Source organism: Chiloscyllium plagiosum, unplaced genomic scaffold (genome assembly GCF_037043375.1).
Source record: "Chiloscyllium plagiosum isolate Xiang-an unplaced genomic scaffold, Cpla_swu_hap1 HiC_scaffold_3, whole genome shotgun sequence".
In the NCBI taxonomy this organism is placed as follows: domain Eukaryota; kingdom Metazoa; phylum Chordata; class Chondrichthyes; order Orectolobiformes; family Hemiscylliidae; genus Chiloscyllium; species Chiloscyllium plagiosum.
The window spans coordinates 151,872,250-151,895,089 of NW_028270141.1; the positions used below are offsets into that span (position 1 = coordinate 151,872,250).

Here is a 22,840-nt window from a genome sequence, read left to right on the forward strand (position 1 = left end):
ACCCTCTGCTCTGACCTATCACCACACTGCCCCACCCTCATCTAACTGATGCCCAACCCTAGAATTAAGGTAATCTTATGTTCAGTCAAAAGGATACTTGTAATGTGTTCCTCAGATCCTTTTGCCACTGCACAAGCTGAAATTTACCAGGAAAGGCTAACGTATAGCTGATTGCTTGTGGGCCAATAACTAGGATTCTGTCATGGACTATAGTGAGATGCAAGTTCCCTTTATAGAAGGTTGCAGAGTTAAAAGGGAAGTAACCTTTTCCCCCCAGCACTTACCAATCCATGATATATTTTAACAAATGCATCTTATTAATTATGCATTATCTCAATTTTCTCTCTCATTTCCTAAAATGTTTTCATTAATAGGTATGCAGACAATATGCAAGATTGAAGATGATTATTGTAGTCCATTTGCACCTCCCCCCCATTCTGCACAGGGTTACAATTTGAGTTGTTCATTTTCCCAGACCACACCCATGACGCTGCTATTCACTTCTAGTAGGCATTATTCCTGGAAGGGTGTCTCAGCCATGTTCAGTTCCAACTTTACCCAACATCTGGCTCAGTGGTTAGCACTGCTGCCTCACAGCACCAGGGACCCAGGTTCAATTCCTGTCTTGGGCAACTGTCTGTGTGGGAGTTTGCACATTCTCCCCGTATCTTCTGGTTTCCGCCGGGTGCTCTGGTTTCCTCCCACAGTCCAAAGATGTGAGGAGTTGGTAATTCTTTGTCCTATTTACCTGAAGACAGCTGTATTTATATTTGGGGATTGAACTAATCTTGGAAAAACTGCTCAATTGTGTTCTTGACCAAGAATACACATTGTCTTCAAATCTCCTAATGACAGTGATAGCGTCATTGGAGTAGCAATCTAAACACCCATCTTATACATGTGCTAATTCCCACCATGGCCTTTGAATTCCAGCAACAAATCTGTAACTAAGAATTTGTTTCATGGTCACCGTTGTTGGTGATCAATGGTAAACTCTCAGCTGGTTCACTTTTAAGCAAAAGAATTAGTTTGGCCTCCACCAGAAACCATAGTAATAAGGGTTGGACAGCATGAAGAGATTGAACTTTACTAACGTAAATTGGTCCTCAATCTAAAACATCAAATAAATTGTTTCAAATAAAAATCCGTATATTCAATCACGTCGTGATAACGATTGCAACAAATGCTACTGTTCTTCGATATAACTGACAAGCATCCAATCTTGTTAGGCATCCAGGGAGTACTACCTATTCTTCCAGTCGTCGTTATTCTGGGCATTTTAGCAAAACACGCGTAGAATTTGAATAGCTAGTCTAAATGCCGAAATGCGTATTTTAAATTAGCCGATGAGCAAGTTCGGATACATTTGTCGCTGAGCGAGTATTTGCAAAGGGAGCGCGATGCTGCAATACCCGGTGAAAAGCAGCTGAGAACCACGCCTGCATGACAAAGCTCCAAAAGCGGCAGACTTGACGCGCCACATGGTTTGCTGCAAACTTCCAAAGCATTTCCGCCTCCTCACGCTCCTGCTCGATGCAGAAACGTGAGGCGCACTTAATACGTTGCCATGTCCCTTTTAAAAAGGTGTCTATTTTAAACTAGCTGAAAAAAATTTAGGTGAACAAAGTGCAATTTCCCTATCTCCGTAATGTAGTGACTGGGGGAGGGGAAAGAAGAGGAAAAAAAAAAGAGGGGTGACGCACATTATCCACAGACGGTGCCATGTGGAAGAGAGGCGCTTGGAATGAAAATGGGTATGAATATGATAACTCCGGGCTGCATACAGCATGGCCTCTGCTGTAGAGAGAGAGAAAAAAAAAAGTGGGTGGGTAATAGCCGGGGCTCTCCTCCACGTGGCCATGAGGCAGAGTCTGAAAGCAGAATCCCCCACCCCCAGCCGGCGCTAGACCCAGCTTTGTGTGAGCTCTGCACCTTCAGAGAGAAAGGGACGTGAATTACACACACCGCATTGCCGCCATGTTCCAGCTCTCTTCACAGGAGGGAAAAAAAAACCCCAGGCAGCGCCAACTCCCTCGCTCAGCTGTCACAAACAAAAAAAAATAAACGCCACAAACAATTCAATTTATAATGTTTAATTTTTTTTTTTGCCATTCTCCAAGAAACAAGTTTCGTACAAAAAAATGTTATCAACATCCCATCAATATTGCTTTTCGAAAATAAATGAATTCACCACGCCTGAGGCGGGATTTAAATTTCTTTTATCACATAAAATGACTTTGAAAAAAAAAACCAACGGTGATTATTAGAATTCGCGATCTCTTGATCGACCGCCAAGCAAAGACACATTCTTAGAAATGTCCTTTCGGATTATGCAAAGAATACAACCTAGGTGGTTTGGTTTTTATTACTTAAAAAAAGTCACAACAGATGAAAACTCTCGGCCGAACAATAGCGATGGGGCTACAGCCGCCCGATATAACGGGAGCAGGGACAAGCAGAGATCGATCAGCAGCCGCCAGCCTCTCAAACCGGTACATGGCGGGGGCAAAAAAAATGGCCAACAATTATATTCTAGTAGGGAAAACACGAGGCTGGGAAATTAACGGATCTCCATCTCTTCCCTAAACAAAAAAAAAATAGCAAAACCGAGAGGGAGGAGGTCAGACCTCGGATTTAGACCATGACCAGTGTCACTGGTAGGAGCTGCGCCCTCCGTAGCCTCCTCCCCGGCCCCGGGAATAGCTGTCTCCCCGGTAGTAGCCGTCCGCCCGCGAATCGTACTGCCGAGAGCCGTAGCCACCGCCTCCTCGTCCACGTCCGTAACCGCCTCGGCCACCGCCGTAGCCACCTCCTCCCGACTTCTTCTCGGCGTGGTCCACCCGGATCTGCCGCCCGTCGATGGATTTTCCGTTCATGGCCTGCAGCGCGTCCCTGGCGTCGTCCGGGTTCTCGAAAGTGATGAAGCCGAAGCCGCGGGAAGCCATGGTGTCTCTGTCCTTAATCACTTTCACCTCAGCGATCTGGCCGTACTTGGAGAAAACCTCTTCCAGGGATTGCTCGTCTGTGTCGAAGTTCAGGCCGCCGACGAACAACTTTCCTTCGTCGGACATATTGCTACAATTGTCTCTGCGCACGCTGTCTCTGAGAATTGCCCGCCTGCTGCCTCTTTAAGTAGCCGCACTGCAGCCACCCTCTCTCAACAAGGTGTACCATTGGACAGTACCGTTTCAGTGTGGCCAATAGCGTGAAGGCAGGGGCGGCCATGCTTGAGCCTGCGCCGCCATGTTTGGAGCCTCTTTCTGCTCGGGCTCTGAAGGCGGGTTATGAAATATCTGTTGGCTAGAACCTGCACAGGCAAAGTATGTTACATTTCTACTATTGTCCTTCCAGATTTTACTCCTAAATGGTTTAGCTCTCATTCTGACATGAGTCCCGTCTCGGACTCTTGTAATTTACAGTATTGAGTTTGTTAAAACCTGTTTTAATTTAGTATTGCCACTTAAAATACCCATGCTCAACAAAGTCCTTTGCAACACCCCAGACACACACACACACTCACACTCACACACTCTCTCTCCCCCCCCCCCCCCCCCCCAACAGCACCCTCTCACACTCTTGGGTCCCTTTACACTCACTCACAACCCCCACCCCAGACACACACACACAAAAACCCACATGCACATGTACACACGTATGTTTGTGGGGTGAATTTGTACTTGTAGAGTTACACTGTACTTTGCTCAAAAATTACATGAAGCCATGTAAGACTCTGCTAACTAATTTTTAAGATTAGAATCAGTCGAAACATTATGGCACAGACAATAGAACACAGGGGGTTAACACCTTCAACATCTTATCTGGCCTGATACCAAATGTTACAGTTAACCTGAGAATGTAACTTTTTAAAAACGTTTTGTGATTTACATATAGTCATAGAGATGTACAGCATGGAATCAAACTCTTTGGTCCAACCCGTCCATGCCGACCAGCTATCCCAACCCAATCTAGTCCCACCTGCCAGCACCCGACCCATATCCCTCCAAACCCTTCCTATTCATATACCCATCCAAATGCCTCTCAAATGTTGCATTTGTACCAGCCTGCACCACTTCCTCTGGCAGCTCATTCCATATTTGTACCACCCCCGCGTGAAAAAGTTGCTCCTTCGATCTCTTCTATATCTTTCCCCTTTCACCCTAAACCTATGCCCTCTAGTTCTGGACTCCCTGACCCCAGGGAAAAGATTTTGTCTATTTATCCTATCCATGCCCCTCATAATTTTGTAAACCTCTATAAGGTCACCCCTCAGCTTCTGACGCTCCAGGGAAAACAGCTCCAGCCTGTTCAGCCTCTCCCTATAGCTCAAGTCCTCCAACCCTGGCAACATCATTGTAAATCTTTTCTGAACCCTTTCAAGTTTTACAACATCTTTCCGATAGGAAGGAGACCAGAATTGCATGCAGTATTCCAACAGTGGCCTGACCAATGTTCTGTACAACCACAACATGACCTCCCAACACCTGTACTCAGTACTCTGACCAATAAAGGAAAGCATACCAAATGCCGCCTTCACTATCCTATCTACCTGTGACTCCACTTTCAAGGAGACATGAACCTGCACTCCAAGGTCTCTTTGTTCAGCAACACTCCCTAGGACCTTACCATTAAGTGTATAAGTCCAGCTAAGATTTGCTTTCCCAAAATGCAGCACCTCGCATTTATCTGAATTAAACTCCATCTGCCACGTCTCAGCCCATTGGCCCATCTGGTCAAGATCCTCTTGTAATCTGAGGTAATCCTCTTCACTGTACACTACACCTCCAATTTTGGTGTCATCTGCAAACTTATTAACTGTCCCTCTTATGCTTGCATCCAAATCATTTATGTAAATGACAAAATGTAGAGAACCCAGCACTGATCATTGTGGCACTCCACTGGTCACAGGCCTCCAGTCTGAAAAACAAGCCTCCATCACCACCCTCTGTCTTCTACCTTTGAGCCAGTTCTGTATCCAAATGGCGAGTTCTCCCTGTATTCATGAGATCTAACCTTGCTAATCAGGTTCCCATGGGGAACCTTGTCGAACGCCTTACTGAAGTCCATATAGATCACACCTACCGCTCTGCCCTCATCAATCTTCTTTGTTACTTCTTCAAAAAACTCAATCAAATTTGTGAGACATGATTTCCCACACACAAAGCCATGTTGACTATCCCTAATCTGTCCTTGCCTTTCCAAATACATGTACATCCTGTCCCTCAAGATTCCCTCCAACAACTTGCCTACCACCGAAGTCGGGCTCACTGGTCTATAGTTCCCTGGCTTGTCCTTACCGCCCTTCTTAAACAGTGGCACCATGTTTGTCTTCCGGCACCTAACCTGTGACTATCGATGATACAAATATCTCAACAAGAGGCCCAGCAATCACTTCTCTAGCTTCCCACAGAGTTCTCGGGTACACCTGATCAGGTCCTGGGAATTTATCCACCTTTACCCGTTTCAAGACATCCAGTACTCCCTCCTCTGTAATCTGGACATTTTGCAAGATGTCACCATCTATTTCCCTACAGTCTATATCTTCCATATCCTTTTCCACAGTAAATACTGATGCAAAATACTCATTATTAAATATCCTAACCTAATCTAGTCCCATTTGCCAGCACTTGGCCTGTAGCCTCATTCCTGATGAAGGGCTTATGCCTGAAGCATTGATTCTCCTGCTCCTTGGATGCTGCATGACCTGCTGTGCTTTTCCAATGCCACGCTCTAGACTCTGATCTCTAGCATCTGCAGTCCTCACTTTTGCCATATCCCTAGAAACCTTTCCTATTCATATACCCATCTGGATGCCTTTTAAATGCTGAAATAGTACCAGCCTCCATGACTTCCTCTCGGCAAGAATTCATTCTACTCACTATTGTAGATTTACAGCAAGGCTACACTTCAAAGCTATTCACTTATTTGTTTCTGTGCTGTGAGGTTTCCCACATAGATTTCTCCAAGATCAGTTGTGAATTTCACTGTTTGTTAAGTTTTCCTAGACGCACACTGATATCCAGAGATACATGAGTTCAAACAACAAGGCAGTAACTGTGCAGATTGACTGCTGTGTCAGTTAGCGGTGTGGGTTTCTTTTTCTCTCTCTCTTCTTCACTGACCATGTGCTGCCTGTTGTCTGTCTTTCTCCCTTTTAAAACTGCTGTTGTTTAGACCTTTTTTCTCCAAAGTTCCAAAACAATGCAACAACATATAAAACAGTAATCGCTGCTTCTGGAATTCGAGGAAATCATCTCCAACACCTAAAATACCTCAAAAAAGTAGCAGCTCTTACAGCCAGAGGTTTTTCCCATCCTCCATCTTGGATTACCCAGAATAATAGAGCTGTACAGCATGGAAACAGACCCATCAATCCAACTTGTCCCTTGCTGATCAGATATCCGAAATTAATCTAGTCCCATTTGCCAGCACTTGGCCCATATCCTTCTAAACCTTTCCTATTCATGTACACATCCAGACGCCTTTTAAGTACCAGCCTCCACCACTTCCTCTGGCAACTCATTCCACACATGCATCACCCTCTGTGTGAAAATGTTGCCCCGTAGGTCCTTTTTAAATCTTTTTCCTCTCACTGAAAACGTATGCCCTCTAGTTCTGGACCTGCCCACCTGAGGGAAAAGATCCTGTCTATTTAACACCTTCCATGCCCCTCATGATCTTATAAATCTCAATAAAGTCACCCTTCAGCCTTTGATGTTCCAGGGAAAACAGCCACAGCCTATTCAGCTCTTCCTATAGTACAACCCCTCCAAGCCAGGCAACATCCTTGTAAATCTTTTCTGAACTTCAAGTTTCACAACATCCTTCCAATAGGAGGGAGACCAGAATTGCATATAATATTCCAAAAGTGGCCGAACCAATCAAAAAGTGTGGTGCTGAAAAAGCAGAGCTGGTCAGAAAGCATCCGAGGAGCAGGAAAGTCAACATTTCAAACATAACCTCTTCAGCTCTCCTGCTCCTCGGATGCTGCCTGACTGGCTGTGCTTTTCCAGCACCACACTTATTGACTCTTATCTCCAGCATCTACAGTTCTCACTTTCTCCTGGCCGAACCAATGTCATGTAGAGCCGCAACATGACCTCCCAACTCCTATATTCAATGTTCTGACCAATAAAGGAAAGCATACCAAACAGCATCATCACCATCATAACTACCTGAGACAACATTTTCAAGGAACTAAGAAACTGCACTCCAAGATCTCTTTGTTCCGCAACACTCAACAGGACCTTACCATTAAATGTATATGTACTGCTCTGATTTGCTGTTCCAAAATGCAGCACCTCACATTTATCTAAACTAAACTTCATCTGCCACTCCTCAGCCCAATGGCCCATCTGACCCCATTGTACTCTGAGGTAATCTTCTTTGCTATCCACAACCCCTCCAATTTTGGTGTCATCTGCAAACTTACTAACTAATCCTCCTACGTTCACATCCAAATCATTTATTTAAACGATGAAAAGCAGTGGACCCAGCACCGAGCCTTCTGGCGCGCTTATGGACACAGGCCTCCAGTCTGAAAGGCAGCCCTCCACTACCCCACTTTGTCTTATACCTTGGATCCAGTTTTGTAACAAAATGGTTAGTTCACCTTGTATTCCACGAGATCTAACCTTGCTAACCAGTTTCCCATGAGGAATCTTGACAAACGCCTTACTAAAGCCCATGTAGATCACATCCTCTGCTCTGCCCTCATCAATCCTCTTTGTTACTTCTTCAAAAAACTCAGTCAAGTATGTGAGACATGATTTCCCACGCACAAAGCCATGCTGACTATCCCTAGTCAGTCCTTGCCTTTCCAAATACGTGTAAATCCTGTCCCTCAGGATTCCCTCCAACAATATGCCCACCACTGATATCAGGCTCACCAGTCTATATTTCCCTGGCTATTCCTTACCATCTCTCTTAAATAGTGGCACCAGATTAGCCAACCTCTAGTCTTCTCGCGCATCACCTGTGACTATCAATGACACAAATACCTCAGCAAGGGGCTCAACAATCACTTCCCAAGCTTCCCACAGAGTTCTAGGATACACCTGATCAGATCCTGGGGATTTATTCATTTTTATGTGTTTCAAGACATCCAACACTTCCTCCTCTGTAATATGGACAATTTTCAAGATGTCACCATCTATTTCCCCAAATTCCATGTCTTCCATGTCCTTTTCCACAGTAAACACTGATGCAAAATACTTGTTTAGCATCTCCCCATCTCCTGTGGCTCCACATATTGACTGCATAGCTGACCTTTGAGGGGGCCTAATCTCTCCCTAGTTACCCTTTTGCCCTTTATATATTTATAAAATTCCTTAGATTCTCCTTCACCCTATTTGCCAAAACTGTCTCATGTCTCCTTTTTGCCCTCCTGATTTCCCTCTTAAGTATACTCCTACTGCCTTTATAATCTTCCAAGGATTCACTCGATCCCTATTGTCTATACTTAACAAATGCTTCCTTCTTTTTCTTAACTAAAACCTCAATTTTTCTCGACATCCAGCATTCCCTACAACTACCAGCCTTTCCTTTCACTCTAACAGGAATATACTGTCTCTGGACTCTCATTTTTGAAGGCTTCCCATTTTCCAGCCATCCCTTTACCTGCGAACATCTGACCCCTATCACTCTTGCCTAATAGTATCATGTTGGCCTGCACCAATTTAGAACTTCAACTTTTAGATCTGGTCTATCCTTTTTCATCACTACTTTAAAACTAATAGAATTATGTTTACTGGTCCCAAAGTGCTCCCCCACTGACACCTCAGTCACCTGCCTTGGCTTATTTCCCAAGAGTAGGTTAAGTTTTGCACCTTCTCCAGTAGGTACATCCACATGCTGAATCAGAAAATTTTCTTGTCCACACTTCAATTCCTCTCCATCTAAACCTTTAACACTATGGTCAGTCTATAATATGGAAGTTAAAATCCCCGACCATAACCACCCTATTATTCTTACAGATAACTGAAATCTCCTTATAAATTTGTTTTGCAATTTCCCGCTGACTATTAGGGGGTCTATAATACAATCCCAATAAGGTGATCATCTCTTTCTAATTTCTCAATTCCACCCAAATAACTTCCCCAGATGTATTTCCGGGAATATCCTCCCTCAGCAAAGCAGTAACATTATCCCTTACCAAAAACACCACTCCCCCTCCTCTCTTGCCTCCCATTCTGACCTTCCTGTAGCATTTGTATCCTGGAACATTAAGCTGCCAGTCCTGTCCATCCCTGAGTCATATTTCTGTAATTGCTATGATATCCCAGTCCCATGTTCCTAACCATGCCCTGAGTTCATCTGCCTTCCCTGTTAGGCCTCTTGCATTGAAATAAATGCAGGTTAATTTATAAATCCTCCCTTGTTCTCTGCTTTGTCCCTGCCTGCCCTGACTGTTTGACTTGCTTTAGTTCTCAACTGTACCAGTCTCACATTGAAATCTTTCCTCACTATCTCTCTGGGTCCCACCTTACTAGTTTAAATCCTGTCAAGCAGCTCTAACAAATCCAATGTGTTCCTGTCTCTCAATCAGGTTCACTTTCAGCCTTCTATGCTCCACAGAACACCACCCAAGCCTACTCAATTTCTCTTAGATAAAATGCTCCAACTCAGGCAATCCCCTGATGCATCTCCTCTGTACCCTATCCAGTGCAATCACATTCTTCCTATAGTGAGGTGACCAGTTTTGCACATAGTGCTCCAGATTTGGCCTAACCAAAGTTTTGTTCAGTTCCTACATTAGACATTAGCTCCCTGCTCTTATAATCTCATTGTCAGCAATCACTTGCTAACAAGCATGGTTGTCCACCTAGCAAATCCCATGTCACTAGTCAAGGGTGCTGTGGGTCCTTGTATGGCAGATGAGCCCAATCCTCGTGTCACATCTCCTCCACACATTTGGTAGATGTTTCTGGAAGTTGGAACTGATCCATGGCCTTGAGGTCACTGGCATTCCTCTCTCCAGTTCCTTTTTTGTACTTCCTCTTGCCTATGGGTGTTCTCAAAGAATTGTGTCCCTTCTTGTGGGCGGCACGGTGGCCCAGTGGTTAGCACTGCTGCCTCACAGCGCCTGTAGACCCGGGTTCAATTCCCGACTCAGGCGACTGACTGTGTGGAGTTTGCACATTCTCCCCGTGTCTGCGTGGGTTTCCTCCGGGTGCTCCGGTTTCCTCCCACAGTCCAAAAGATGTGCGGGTCAGGTGAATTGGCCATGCTAAATTGCCCGTAGTGTTAGGTTAAAGGGGTGGATGTAGGGGTATGGGTGGGTTGCGCTTCGGCGGGTCGGTGTGGACTTGTTGGGCCGAAGGGCCTGTTTCCACACTGTAAGTAATCTAATTCTTATTGGGGTTTGTTCTGAGTCAGTTTCTTCTAAACAAGGATCTCCCATATACAGATCTCCCATCATGCACTTCTTGAGGGAAGTCTTCAGGGAATCTTTGAAATGCTTCCTTTGTCCCCTTTCGCTAAGTGAAAATTACTTGCTTTGTCAGTCAGAACTCAGGGATTCTGACAAAATTTAATTTGTTGTGGATGTTGATGGCCTTGGTGCTGATGCTGCTAGCTGCTTCAAGGATACTGATTTTACTATGCCTGCCTTCGCAGCTGATGTAGAGACTTTGTCTCAAACACTGTTGATTTTACTTCTCAAGGGCCTTCAGTAGCATGTATATGCAGTCCAAGTTTCTAAGCTATTGAGCAGAATTGGAAAGATAGCTGCCTTATTCACAGGTATCTTGGTATCAGTAAGGATATCACTGTTGGTGAAGACTCTTGGGTGTCCAAAGGCATTGCTCACAGATTGGATTGCATATCAATGTCAGCCTGAGATGAGAGGTGCCTTCCTAGATAGGGAAATATTCAATGTTTGGGATGATTTCTTTGTTAATCTTAATGAAGGTATAGACTGAACTTGCCTTGTGACAGATTAGTAAAGGACTTAACTCTTCTTGAGGTTGAAGCTGAGACCAATTCTGCAATATGCTTCCAGAAAGGCATTTAGCAAAGCTTGAAGATTCACTTCTGAGACAGCAGCGATGACATTGACATCCATAATCTGAAGCTCCATGAGTGAGGTTGATGTCATTTTTTTGCTTGGATTTCAACTGGTTGAGGTTGAAAAGTTTTTTTATCTGTCCTGTGGACAATGTACACACCACTGGGAAACTTGTTCTTGACAAGATGAAGAATGGTGGCAGTGATGATGGAGAAAAGGCACTGACACACTCCTGCTTGATTCCTATCTTGACATTAAAAGATTCTGTTGTATTACCATTGGTGAGGACCATTGCCGATACCTTGCGGTAGAAGAGATAGAGGATGTTGATTAATTTCTCCAGACAGCTGGCCTTTGACATGTTCTTCCATAGCATTTCCCAAATGACTTCAAAGCCCTCATCAGATTGGTGAAGGCCACGTAGTGTTGTTCCCAGTATTTCTCTGGGATTGCTGAACAATGAACATAACAATTCCAACGGGACCTCCCTGATCTTCTAATCTATGCCATGACTGATAAAGCAAGTGGCCTATATACCTTCTTAACCATCCTATTAATCTTCAGCGACCTGTGGACAAGGACCCAAGATCCTGCTGAGCTTCCTTGTGTTTTGTCATTCATTGAGTAATCCCTTGTATTGTTACTTCTTCCACAGTGCATCATCTCTCAATTTTTAGGGTTAAATTCCATCTGCTATTGATCTGCTCATCTGACCAATCCAACTGTATCCCCTATTCAGAAATCAATAAGAACATTGCAATTAAAATTCTGACTACTCCCTGCAGTTAAAGAAATTATTCACTGTGGATCATCTTGTGGCTGTTACTGACCGTAATGTGAAACTCTTGTAATGTATGAAGGAAGGACTAGTCCTCTTGTTCAGAGAGAGCTTTGACACGGCTCTGCAAGCATTGCAAAGTGTGGTAAGGGTTCCTTCAGAAAGCTTATACTTGCTTAATAAAATGTTCACAGAAGTTAGCATATTGCAGTTGCATCAAGGGTGTAAGAATCTCAAGAAAAAGAACCTAACATTTGGTGGTAGCGGTGGGACTCCAACATAGACAGAACCTCTAGGTGGACTGAATAAGTGATTGTCTGAGTGCCGGTTGCATGAGACGGATCAGCCCACGAGGGAAGATTTACCTTGATCTCTCTCCTTAGCCTACCAATCAGTCGACCCCTCGTCCCCTAGGACTCTGTGGTGACGGAATCTCTCAGATAACTTACACACTTGCACGCCAACGAGTTCGCTTTCAGAATCATAAGTTACTTGGATGGGAGGTCCCCGTGGGAATTCGGAAGTTAGAGTCCCCCTAGGAAAAAGCGGTTGGAATCCCCCTGGGAAAAGGAGGTTGGAGTCCTCTAGTGGTGAGATTTGAGGCTCCGGAGCATAGTGCTTCAGATAAAAAAATAAAAAATAACTACTGTGCCTGTCTCAAACACCCTGCCTTCCCCGGCTATTAAAAGGTCAGGACCCTGAAGTGGGTGTGGAGACTGAGGACATTGGACTAGTTTATTGAGATAAGTTAGGAAGTTGAGACTTTAAAAGTAGGACAAGCATTCCAGTACAGGTTTTAAATGCAAATCTTTTATTTGCATAAGTTTCATCAGAACACTTGATAAGCTATGTTATTGTAGCTTAAACAATAAACTATGGATATCTGACAGTAGATACGGAATTCACATGGAAAAGGTTGATGATTGTGACATAATGGGTCAATGAAGACCCAGATTTGTTACTGAAGTACTAAGTGATACCTCTTTGCTGGTTTAAGTTTTAGTTGTCTATGTTCACTGTGTATGGTCAAAATTTGAAGATGCTTATAACACCAGTCAAACTTGCAAGGGTTGAAACTGTCGAAAAATGTAAGGGTAAGCCATGCTAAAGACTTCCAGCAATTTTTAAAACACAAGAAGAATGATGACCTGATACAACAGCACTGTCTTTATTCTGGGAATGAGGCATGAATTGGCAGAATATTTGTAATTACAGGTGTAGGGAACTGTTTTGATTTCGCAGGGAGTTTGGAGGTGAAACCCAAAATCCTTTTAAGTAACTGTTTTGCCTTATTTGAATTAGGATCCCAATTCATTGTGTTTTGTGGGCTATGTAACAGGGCAGATTTGTTTTTCCATTAATATTATACAACATTAGGTCCTTTTTCTCCATTCACAGGCAAAGCACGCCTTTGGACCACCGCCCACCCCTCCACAACCTGATCCAATGGATTCAATCAGCTCCTCAGTCATGAGCATGAAAAGCGAAGAAGATAACAACAACGAAGAGGAGGTCCATATGCTTTTTGTCAGTGGCCTTCCTACGTGAGCTTTACCTTCTCTTTTGATCATTTAAGGGATATGAAGGCTCACTGATCAAGCTAAATCACAACAAACAGTTGGCTTTGTTACATTTGACAGCAGAGCAGGAGCAGAAGCAGCAAAGAATGCTGCGTTCACCTACTCTGCTGCTGCACTGCATGCTCAGAAGCGCTGGTATCCTCCATCTGAAGCATCTCCGCAATGATGGAAGTCTCATCAGTTTTGTTAAGTATTCAACTGCCTTTATCCAAGAATTCAGATTTCTCCATGGAGTGCAAGGAGAAATTGGATTTTGTTTTCAGGTTGGAGTTTACTGAAGGAGATTTTGGATAACTGGCTCATTTCCTCTCAACATTTAGGGATGGAGTGGTCACTAAGGACTGTGGATTTAAGAACTTTACCAGCAAACACTAATTTTCCCATGTAGAGGATCCTGCAAATCCTACCTACCACGTGGACTAGTAATTTTTGTTATAATAGTTGTATTTTGTGTGTCAATATCTTGCTTAAGTACTGGCCATAAGATTCTTATGAATAAGATGATAGCACCTTTCTCATCCCCCATCTAGGTACTGATCATGGAATGATAAAAGGAGGGAATGAGATATTAAAGGGGTTAATTTGCTCTGCTGACCTGCAGGAAATTGGATGTCCTAAGGGTAGGGTGGTATGCCTCTGTCTTAGGGTGGGATGTCTCTGCCTTACAAGAAGAATATAAGGAATTTACATTGCTATCTCTTGCCATTCAGAGCCATTTGCAAGGCCATTTCCTAGTTATTCAGAGTAAAAGGAATTATATTATCATCTCCGATTCATTATCATCCCCTATTCACAGCACAGAATCAGATAAATTAATTGTTGTTTTAAGTGTGGCCTACAGAGAGTCTACACTAGTGAGTAAAGTGGATTCTTTCTTGATTATACTTAAAATATAAGCCTTAACTATTAATTTAACCTGGGGCAGTGTTTGTAGAGGAATATGACGGTGTTAATTTCTGGGTCTGTAGATTGGGAAGGAGCAAAAATGGCCTTTAATAGAGTGGTATATACTTCTTGTCAGATGTGGGAGTTTAAAAAGAGTTTAAGGGTTACTGCGGATTATATCTGCCATAAATGCTGTTGGCTGCAAATCTTATCAGATCGAATGGATCGGTTGGAGAGACAGTTAGAAGCAATGAGGAATTTGCAACAGCAACAGTATGTGATGGATGGCAGTTATAGGAAGGGGGGAAAGTCTCGGATACATTCACATAGATGGGTTAACTCCAGGAAAGGTAAGAGGTAGGCACCTAGGGCAGGAGTCATTTGTGGATATACCCATTTCAAATAGTATGCTGTTTTGGAAAATGTAGGGGGTGATGGATTCTTCGGGGAACGTAGCACAAACAGCCAAGTTTCTGGTATTGAGGGGTACGTCGGGTTCCAAGAGATCAATTGTGTTAGGGGATTCTCTAATCTGAGGTACAAACAGATGTTTCTGTGGCCAGCAGCGAAAAATCAGAATGGTGTGTTGCTTCCATGGTGCCAGGATCAAGGATGACTCAGAGACGGTGCAGAATGTTCTCACGGGAGAGAGGGGCCAGCAATTGTCCATATTGGAACCAACGACATAGGAAGAGAAAAGGTTGAGATTCTGAAGGGAGATTATAGGGAGTTAGGCAGAAATTTAAAAAGGAGGTCCTCAAGAGTAGTAATATCTGGATTACTCCTGGTGCTACGGGCTAGTGAGAGCAGGAATAGGAGGATAGAGCAGATGAATGCATGAGGAGCTGTGTATGGGAGAAGGATTCACATTTTTGGATCATTGAATCTCTTTTGGGGTAGAAGTGACCTGTACAAGAATGACGGATTGCACCGAAATTGGAAGGGGACTAATATACTGGCAGATGAACCGAGGGCATGGTTAGGAACAAGGGACTGGGATATCATAGCAATTACAGAAACATGGCTCAGCGATGGGCAGGACTGGCAGCTTAATGTTCCGTGATACAAATGCTACAGGAAGGATAGAAAGGGAGGCAAGAGAGAGGGGGGGTGGCATTTTTGATAAGGGATAATGTTACTGCTGTGCTGAGGGAGGATATTCCTGGAAATCAATCCAGGGAAGTTATTTGGGTAGAACTGAGAAATAAAAAAGGGATGATAACCTTATTGGGATCCCTCTGATCATTAGACCCTCTAATGATCAGAGGGAAATTGAGAAACAAACTTGTACGGAGATCTCAGCCATCTGTAAGATTAATAGAATGGTTATGGAAGGAGATTTTAACTTTCCAAACATAGACTGGGACAGCCATAGTGTTAAGAGTTTAGATGGAGAGGAATTTGTTAAGTTTGTACTAGACAATTTTCTGATTCACTATGTGCATGTACCTACAAGAGAAGGTGCAAAACATGACCTACTCTTGGGAAATAAGGCAGGGCAGGTGACTGAGGTGTCAGTGGGGGAGCACTTTGGGTCCAGCGACCATAATTCTATTAGATTTAAAATAATGATGGAAAAAGATAGACCAGATCTAAAAGATGAAGTTCTAAATTGGAGAAGAGCCAATTTTGACGGTATTAGGCAAGAACTTTCGAAAGCTGATTGGGGGCAGATGTTCGCAGGTAAAGGGACGGCTGGAAAATGGGAAGCCTTCAGAAATGAGATAACAAGAATCCAGAAAATGTATATTCCTGTCAGGGTGAAAGGAAAGCCTGGTAGGTATAGGGAATGCTGGATGACTAAAGAAATCGGGGGTTTGGTTCAGAAAAAGAAGGAAGCTTATGTAAAGTATAGACAGGATAGATCGAGTGAATCCTGAGAAGAGTAAAAAGAAAGTAGGAGTATACTTAAGAGGGAAATCAGGAGGGCAAAAAAGAAGATGTGAGGTTGGCTAACGAAGGATAATAAGGACAAGCCAGGGAACTATAGACCAGTATGCCTGACCTCGGTGGTGGGCAAGTTGTTGGAGGGAATCTTGAGGGACAGGATGTACATGTATTTGGAAAGGCAAGGACTGATTAGGGATAGTCAACATGGCTTTGTGCGTGGGAAATCATGTCTCACAAACTTGATTGAGTTTTTTGAGGAAGTAACAAAGAGGGTTGATGAGGGCAGAGCGGTATGTGTGATCTATATGGACTTCAGTAAGGCGTTCGACAAGGTTCCCCATGGGAGACTGATTAGCAAGGTTAGATCTCATGGAATACAGGGAGAACTCGCCATTTGGATACAGAACTGGCTCAAAGGTAGAAGACAGAGGGTGGTGATGGAGGGTTGTTTTTCAGACTGGAGACCTGTGACCAGTAGAGTGCCACAAGGATCGGTGCTGGGCCCTCTACTTTTTGTCATTTACATAAATGATTTGGATGCGAGCATAAGAGGTACAGTTAGTAAGTTTGCAGATGACACCAAAATTGGAGGTGTAGTGGACAGTGCAGAGGATTACCTCAGATTACAAGAGGATCTTGATCAGATGGGCCAGTGGGCTGAGAAGTGGCAGATGGAGTTTAATTCAGATAAATGCGAGGTGCTGCGTTTTGGGAAAGCAAATCTTAGCAGAACTTATACACTTAATGGTAAGGTCCTAGGGAGTGTTGCTGAACAAAGAGACCTTGGAGTGCAGGTTCATGTCTCCTTGAAAGTGGAGTCACAGGTAGATGGGATAGTGAAGGCGGCATTTGGTATGCTTTCCTTTATTGGTCAGAGTATTGAATACAGGAATTGGGAGGTCATGTTGCGGCTGTACAGGACATTGGTTAGGCCACTGTTGGAATATTGCATGCAATTCTGGTCTCCTTCCTATCGGAAAGATGTTGTGAAACTTGAAAGAGTTCAGAAAAGACTTACAAGGATGTTGCCAGGGTTAGAGGATCTGAGGAGAAAGTGAGGTCTGCAGATGCTGGAGATCAGAGCTGGAAATGTGTTGCTGGAAAAGCGCAGCAGGTCAGGCAGCATCCAGGGAATAGGAGAATCGACGTTTCGGGCATAAGCCCGAAACGTCGATTCTCCTGTTCCCTGGATGCTGCCTGACCTGCTGCGCTTTTCCAGCAACACATTTCCAGCTTAGAGGATCTGAGCTATAGGGAGAGGCTGAACAGGCTGGGGCTGTTTTCCCGGAGCGTCTGAGGCTGAGGGTTGACCTTATAGGGGCTTACAAAATTATGAGGGGCATGGATAGGATAAATAGGCCAAGTCTTTTCCCTGGGGTCGTGGAGTACAGAACCAGAGGGCATAGGTATAGGGTGAGAGGGGAAAGATATAAAAGAGATCTACGGGGCAACTTTTTCACACAGAGGGTGGTACGTGTTTGGAATGAGCTGCCAGAGGAAGTGGTGGAGGCTGATACAATTGCAACATTTAAGATGCAGTTGGATGGGTATATGAATAGGAAGGGATCTGGGCCAGGTGCTGGCAGGTGGGACTAGATTGGGTTGGGATATTTGATCGGCATGGATGGGTTGGACTGAAGGGTCTGTTTCCATGCTGTACATCTCTATGACTCTAAATCAATAAGAACATTGCAATCAAAATTCTGACTACTCCCTGCAGTTAAAAAACGATTCCCAACAGGTCTGGCCACCTAGGAATGACTTACATTACATTGTTTCTGGAAATGATGTGATCACTACATTGTATCTTGAGTGGCATGTGACTGTGGGGGAATAGCTGTGGGTCATCCTGTGGACGTTACTGACTGTAATGTGAAACTTTTGAACTGCATAAAGGAAGGACTGGTCTTTTTGTTCAGAGAGATCTTTGACATGGCTTACGGAGCCGTGTGAATTATGTTAAGAGTTTTTCAAGAAAGCTTAATGAAATTTTGATTGTTCACAGAGGTTGGCATGTTGCAGTTGCATCAAGGGCTTAAGAATCTCAATGAAAAGAACTTAACAACCTAAGACCTTCTTCTTCACTGTCAACCCTCCGGCTGATCTGTGTTATTCACAAGCTTACTTATCATCCCTCTACACTCTCATCTGTATCATTTATATATCACGAACAATAAGGGACCCAGCACAGATCCCTATGATATGTCACTGGACAATGGCTTCCAATCACACAAGCAACCTTCAAACACCACCCTTGTCTCCTACCACACTGCCAATTTTTGGATTGAATTTGCCAAGTTATCCTGGGTCCCAAGGGCTTTTACCTTCTTTACCAGTTTCCTATGTGAGACCTTGTCAAAAACCTTGATGAAATTCATAAAAACATCAACTGCCCTATCCACATCTGCACATTTTGTCATCTCTTAAAAAATTCAGCCTGATCTTTTGGACATGACAACTGTCTGACAAAGCCATGCTGACTAAATATGATCAAACCTTGCCTCTCTAAATGGAGAATAACTGTCTTCAGAATTTTCGCCAATAGCTTCCCTACCACAGATGTGAGACTTAATGGTCTAGAGTTCCCCGGTTTACCTCTGCCACCCTTCTTATAAAATGGAAGCACATTACCTGTCCTGCAGTCTGCTGGCACCTCCCTGTGGCCAGAGACGGTTTAAAAATTTGGGTCAGAGCCTCTAGAATTTCTTCCTTCCAGTTTTATCTAGTGCCCACTCTCTCACATTGCTTTGTTTGGGGTTTGCACTCTCTTTAGTTGTTTGCAGTGTTTTATCTGGTGTGAGCACTGTCTCACTTATATAGTGTCTGCATTCTCTGTCTCTTACAGTGTTTTATCCTGTGTATGCTGTCTTGCAGTGTTTAACTTGCTGTCTTCTATCTCTTGTGGTTTATTGCCCATTTCTAATTGCCCAGAAGGCACTTAAGAGTCAACCACATTACTGTAGGTCTGGAGTCACAAACCATCATCTCCCAGATCACACACAATCTCATCACCTAAGGGGATCTCCCACCCACAGCTTCCAACCTCATAGTTTGGGAATCCCGTACCGCCTGATTCTACCTCCTACCCAAGATTCACAAGCCCGACTACCCTGGCCGATCCATCGTCTCAGCCTGCTCCTGCCCCACTGAATTCATCTCCATCTACCTCGACACTGTCCTATCCCCCTGGTCCAGGAACTCTCCACATATGTTCGGGACACCACCCACACTCTCCACCTCCTCCAAGACTTCCGTTTCCCCAGCCTCCAACATTTCATCTTCACCATGGACATCCAGTACCTGTACACCTCCATCCGCCATGACCAGGGCCTCTAAGCCCTCTTGTTTCTTCCACTCCTGACGTTCCCACCAGTACCCTTCCACTGACACTCTTTATTCGTTTGGCTGAACTGGCCTTCATCCTCAACAATTTCTCCTTCGAATCCTCCCACTTCCTCCAGACAAAAGAGGTAGCCATGGGCCCCAGCTATGTCTGTCTCCTTGTTGGCTACATGGAACAGTCACTCATCCAGAGTTACACCGGCACTACTCCTCCCCCCCCCCCCCCCCCCCCCCCAACACCCGACCAAACCCAACCATACCCTTTCCTTTGCTACATTGATGATTGCATCGGCGCCACTTCGTGCTCTGAGGAGGTTGAGCGCAATTCATCAACTTCAACACATTCCACCCAGACCTTAAATTCACCTGGACCATCTCTGACACCTCCCTCCCTTCCTGGACCTCACCATCTCTATAAACGATGACCGACACAACACTGACATTTTTTACAAGCCCACTGTCTCCCGCAGCTACCTGGATTACACCTCCTCCCACCCTACCTCCTGCAAAAATGCTATCCTGTATTCCTAATTCCACCGCCTCCGCTGCATCTGCTCCCAGGAGGACCGGTTCCACCATAGAACACACCAGATGGCCTCCTTCTTTAAAGACCACAATTTCCCCTTCCACATGGTTGAAGATTCCCTCCAATGCATCTCATCCATGTCCAGCGCCTCCGCCCTCGAACCCCACTCCTCCAACCGCAGCAAGGACAGGGCCCCCCAGTCCTTACCTTCCACCTTGCCAACCTCCGCATAAATCGCATCATCCGCCGACATTTCCACCATCTTCAAATGGACCCCACTACCAGGGATATATTTCCCTCCCCACCCCTATCCGCTTTCCGCAAAGACCATTTCCGTCTGCTGCCACTGCAGGAATTGCAAAACCTGCCCCCCCGACCTCTGTCCAAGGCCCCAAAGGAGCCTTCCACATCCATCAAAGTTTCACCTGCACTTGCACACGTCATTTATTGTATCCGTTGCTACCTTCAGTTTCCTCTACACTGGGGAGACCGGATGCCTTCTCGTGGAGCGCTTCAGAGAACATCTCCAGGACACCTGCACCAATCAACCTCACCACCCCGTGGCCGAACATTTCAACTCCCTCTCCCACTCTCCCAAGGACATGCAGGTCCTGGGCCTCCTCCATCGCCACTTTCTCACCATCCGATGCCTGAAGGAAGAACGCCTCCTCTTCTGCCTCAGGATTTGTCAACCTCCATGGCATCAATGTAGACTTCACCAGTTTCCTCATTTCCCCTCCCCCATCTTACCCCCAGTTCCAACCTTCCAGCTCAGCATAGTCCCACGTGTCAATCTTCCTTCTCATCTATCCACTCTACCCTCCTCTCCAACCTATCACCTCTAGCCCCACCTCCATCCACCTATTACACTCTCAGCTACCTTCTCCCCAGCCCCACCCCCCCCATTTATCTCTCCATCCCTGAAGCTCGCAGCCTCACTCCTGATGAAGGGCTTTTGCCCGAAACGTCGATTTTCCTGCTCCTTGGAAGTTGCCTGACCTGCTGTGCTTTTGCAGCACTACTCTAATCTTGACTGTTGGCTAGATCAGGTAAGGATGGCAGATTCGTTCCCTAAAGGGCTTAGTTCTTTATTAGTGAACCAGATGGGTTTTCTTCTCCTGACAATCAGCAATGGTTTCATGATCACCATCAGACTCTTAATGCCAAATTTTGTTTTACTGAATTCAAGTTCCACCATCTGCAGTAGCAGGATTCAAACACAGGTCCTTCAAACATTACCTGGGTCTCTGGATTAATAGATCAACGATAATACCACTAGTCATTGCCTCCCCAATGTTTATTTGATATCTATGCTCTCGTTCTTTATCTGGTGTCTACTCTCTCAATTTTTATTTGGTGTGCAATGTGTCTCACGCTGTGTTTTATCTGTTGACCTCCCTCTTAGTGTATTTTTTTTATGTCCCTAGTGACGTAAGTAAATTGCAGATTGATATAGGTAGGTTGAATGAGTGGGCAAAAATCTGATAGATTAAGAACAAAGTGCAGAAAATGTGAAGTTCCGAGGTGCATAGAGATTCTAGTGCATGAATCACAACATATCCTTTATGATGAGAGAAATTAAATATATAAGTATGGATGTTACGCTTCCATTATACAGGGCATCTTAATACTATGTCCAGTTTTGGCCTCCTTATTTAAGTTAGGTAAGTTCAGAGCAAGCTTACAAGTTTGAGACCAGGAGTAAGTGGTTGTTTTATAACGAAAGGTTGGACAGGCTGGGCTTGTTTTCACAGGAATTTAGAAGAGTGAGGCATGACTTGACTGAAGTATAAAGATCCTGCATGGTCTTGACAAGATGGATGAGAAAATGTTTCCTTTTCTTTGTGAATCCAGAACAAAGGGGCATGTTTTACAATAAGGATTCTCCTTTTAAAACAGAGATGAGAAGATTTTGGCTTCTCTCAGCAGGTTGTGCAACTTTGCCTCAGAAGGGGACAGAGGGGTGGGATTAAATATTTTTAAGGCAATGGTAGCTAAGACTTCTGTGAGGCAATGAACATAGGAATCACATGTTGTGGGAATACAGATAGTTCTTCCACAACATGGTGGATATGTTCTTGTGCAACTCTGCATGATAGAAAAATTGTGCTTTAGCAACAGCGCTTAAAGTTTTGGCGAGGTAATCACATTACAGCCAACACACGTTTTAAAGGTTTGCACTTCAGAAATATTGTCCCCAATTCGTCAATCACGTTACAGCAAATTGACGTTAATGAAACATGCACTATAGCAGACCAATCTGGAGATGGGAATGTGCAATTCAAATGCATATAGATCAGTCATTATCTTATTGAATAGCAGAGTATGCTCAAAAGATCAAATATGCCCTTCATCATGAATGAAGCTTGTGGGCCAAGGGGACTGAGCGATAAATGGAAGGGGGTGGGGAGAAGAGAAGGTAACTGAGAGTGTGATATATAGATGAAGGTGGGGGTGATGGTGGTAGGTTGGAGAGGAGGGTGAAGCAGATAGGCAGGAAGAAAGATGGACAGGTCAAGAGGTTGGTGTCGAGTTGGAAAGTTGGATCTGGGATAAGGTGGGGAGGAAGGGAAATATAAAAACTGGTGAAATTCACATTGATCCATGTGGCTAGAGGATCCCAGAGCAGAAGATTAGGTGCTCTTTCTCCAGGTGGCACGTGGTAAGGGTTTGATAATAGAGGAGGCCAAGGACTAGCATTTATTGCCCTTAGGGCAGTTAAGAGTCAACCACATTTCAGTGGGTCTGAAGTTACGTGTAAGTCAAACCAGGTGAAGTCAGCAGATTTTCCTCATTAAAAGGACATCAAGATTGTTGTTTTCTAAAAAAACAAT

General features: G+C 44.4%; 1 protein-coding gene across 1 annotated transcript; it reads right to left on the reverse strand.

The window, feature by feature from the left end:
* Positions 1 to 2,077: 2,077 nt before the first annotated feature.
* LOC122548549 (RNA-binding protein 3-like) lies at positions 2,078 to 3,099 on the reverse strand. Its single transcript, XM_043687344.2, has one exon. It carries the CDS (start codon positions 3,069 to 3,071, stop codon positions 2,652 to 2,654), a length of 420 nt encoding a protein of 139 aa, XP_043543279.1. The 5' UTR covers positions 3,072 to 3,099; the 3' UTR covers positions 2,078 to 2,651.
* Between the last annotated feature and the right edge of the window lie 19,741 nt (positions 3,100 to 22,840).

Excerpts from the sequence above, each read along its gene's own strand:
- LOC122548549 (XM_043687344.2), bottom strand. The coding sequence starts at position 3,071 with ATGTCCGACGAAGGAAAGTTGTTCGTCGGCGGCCTGAACTTCGACACA.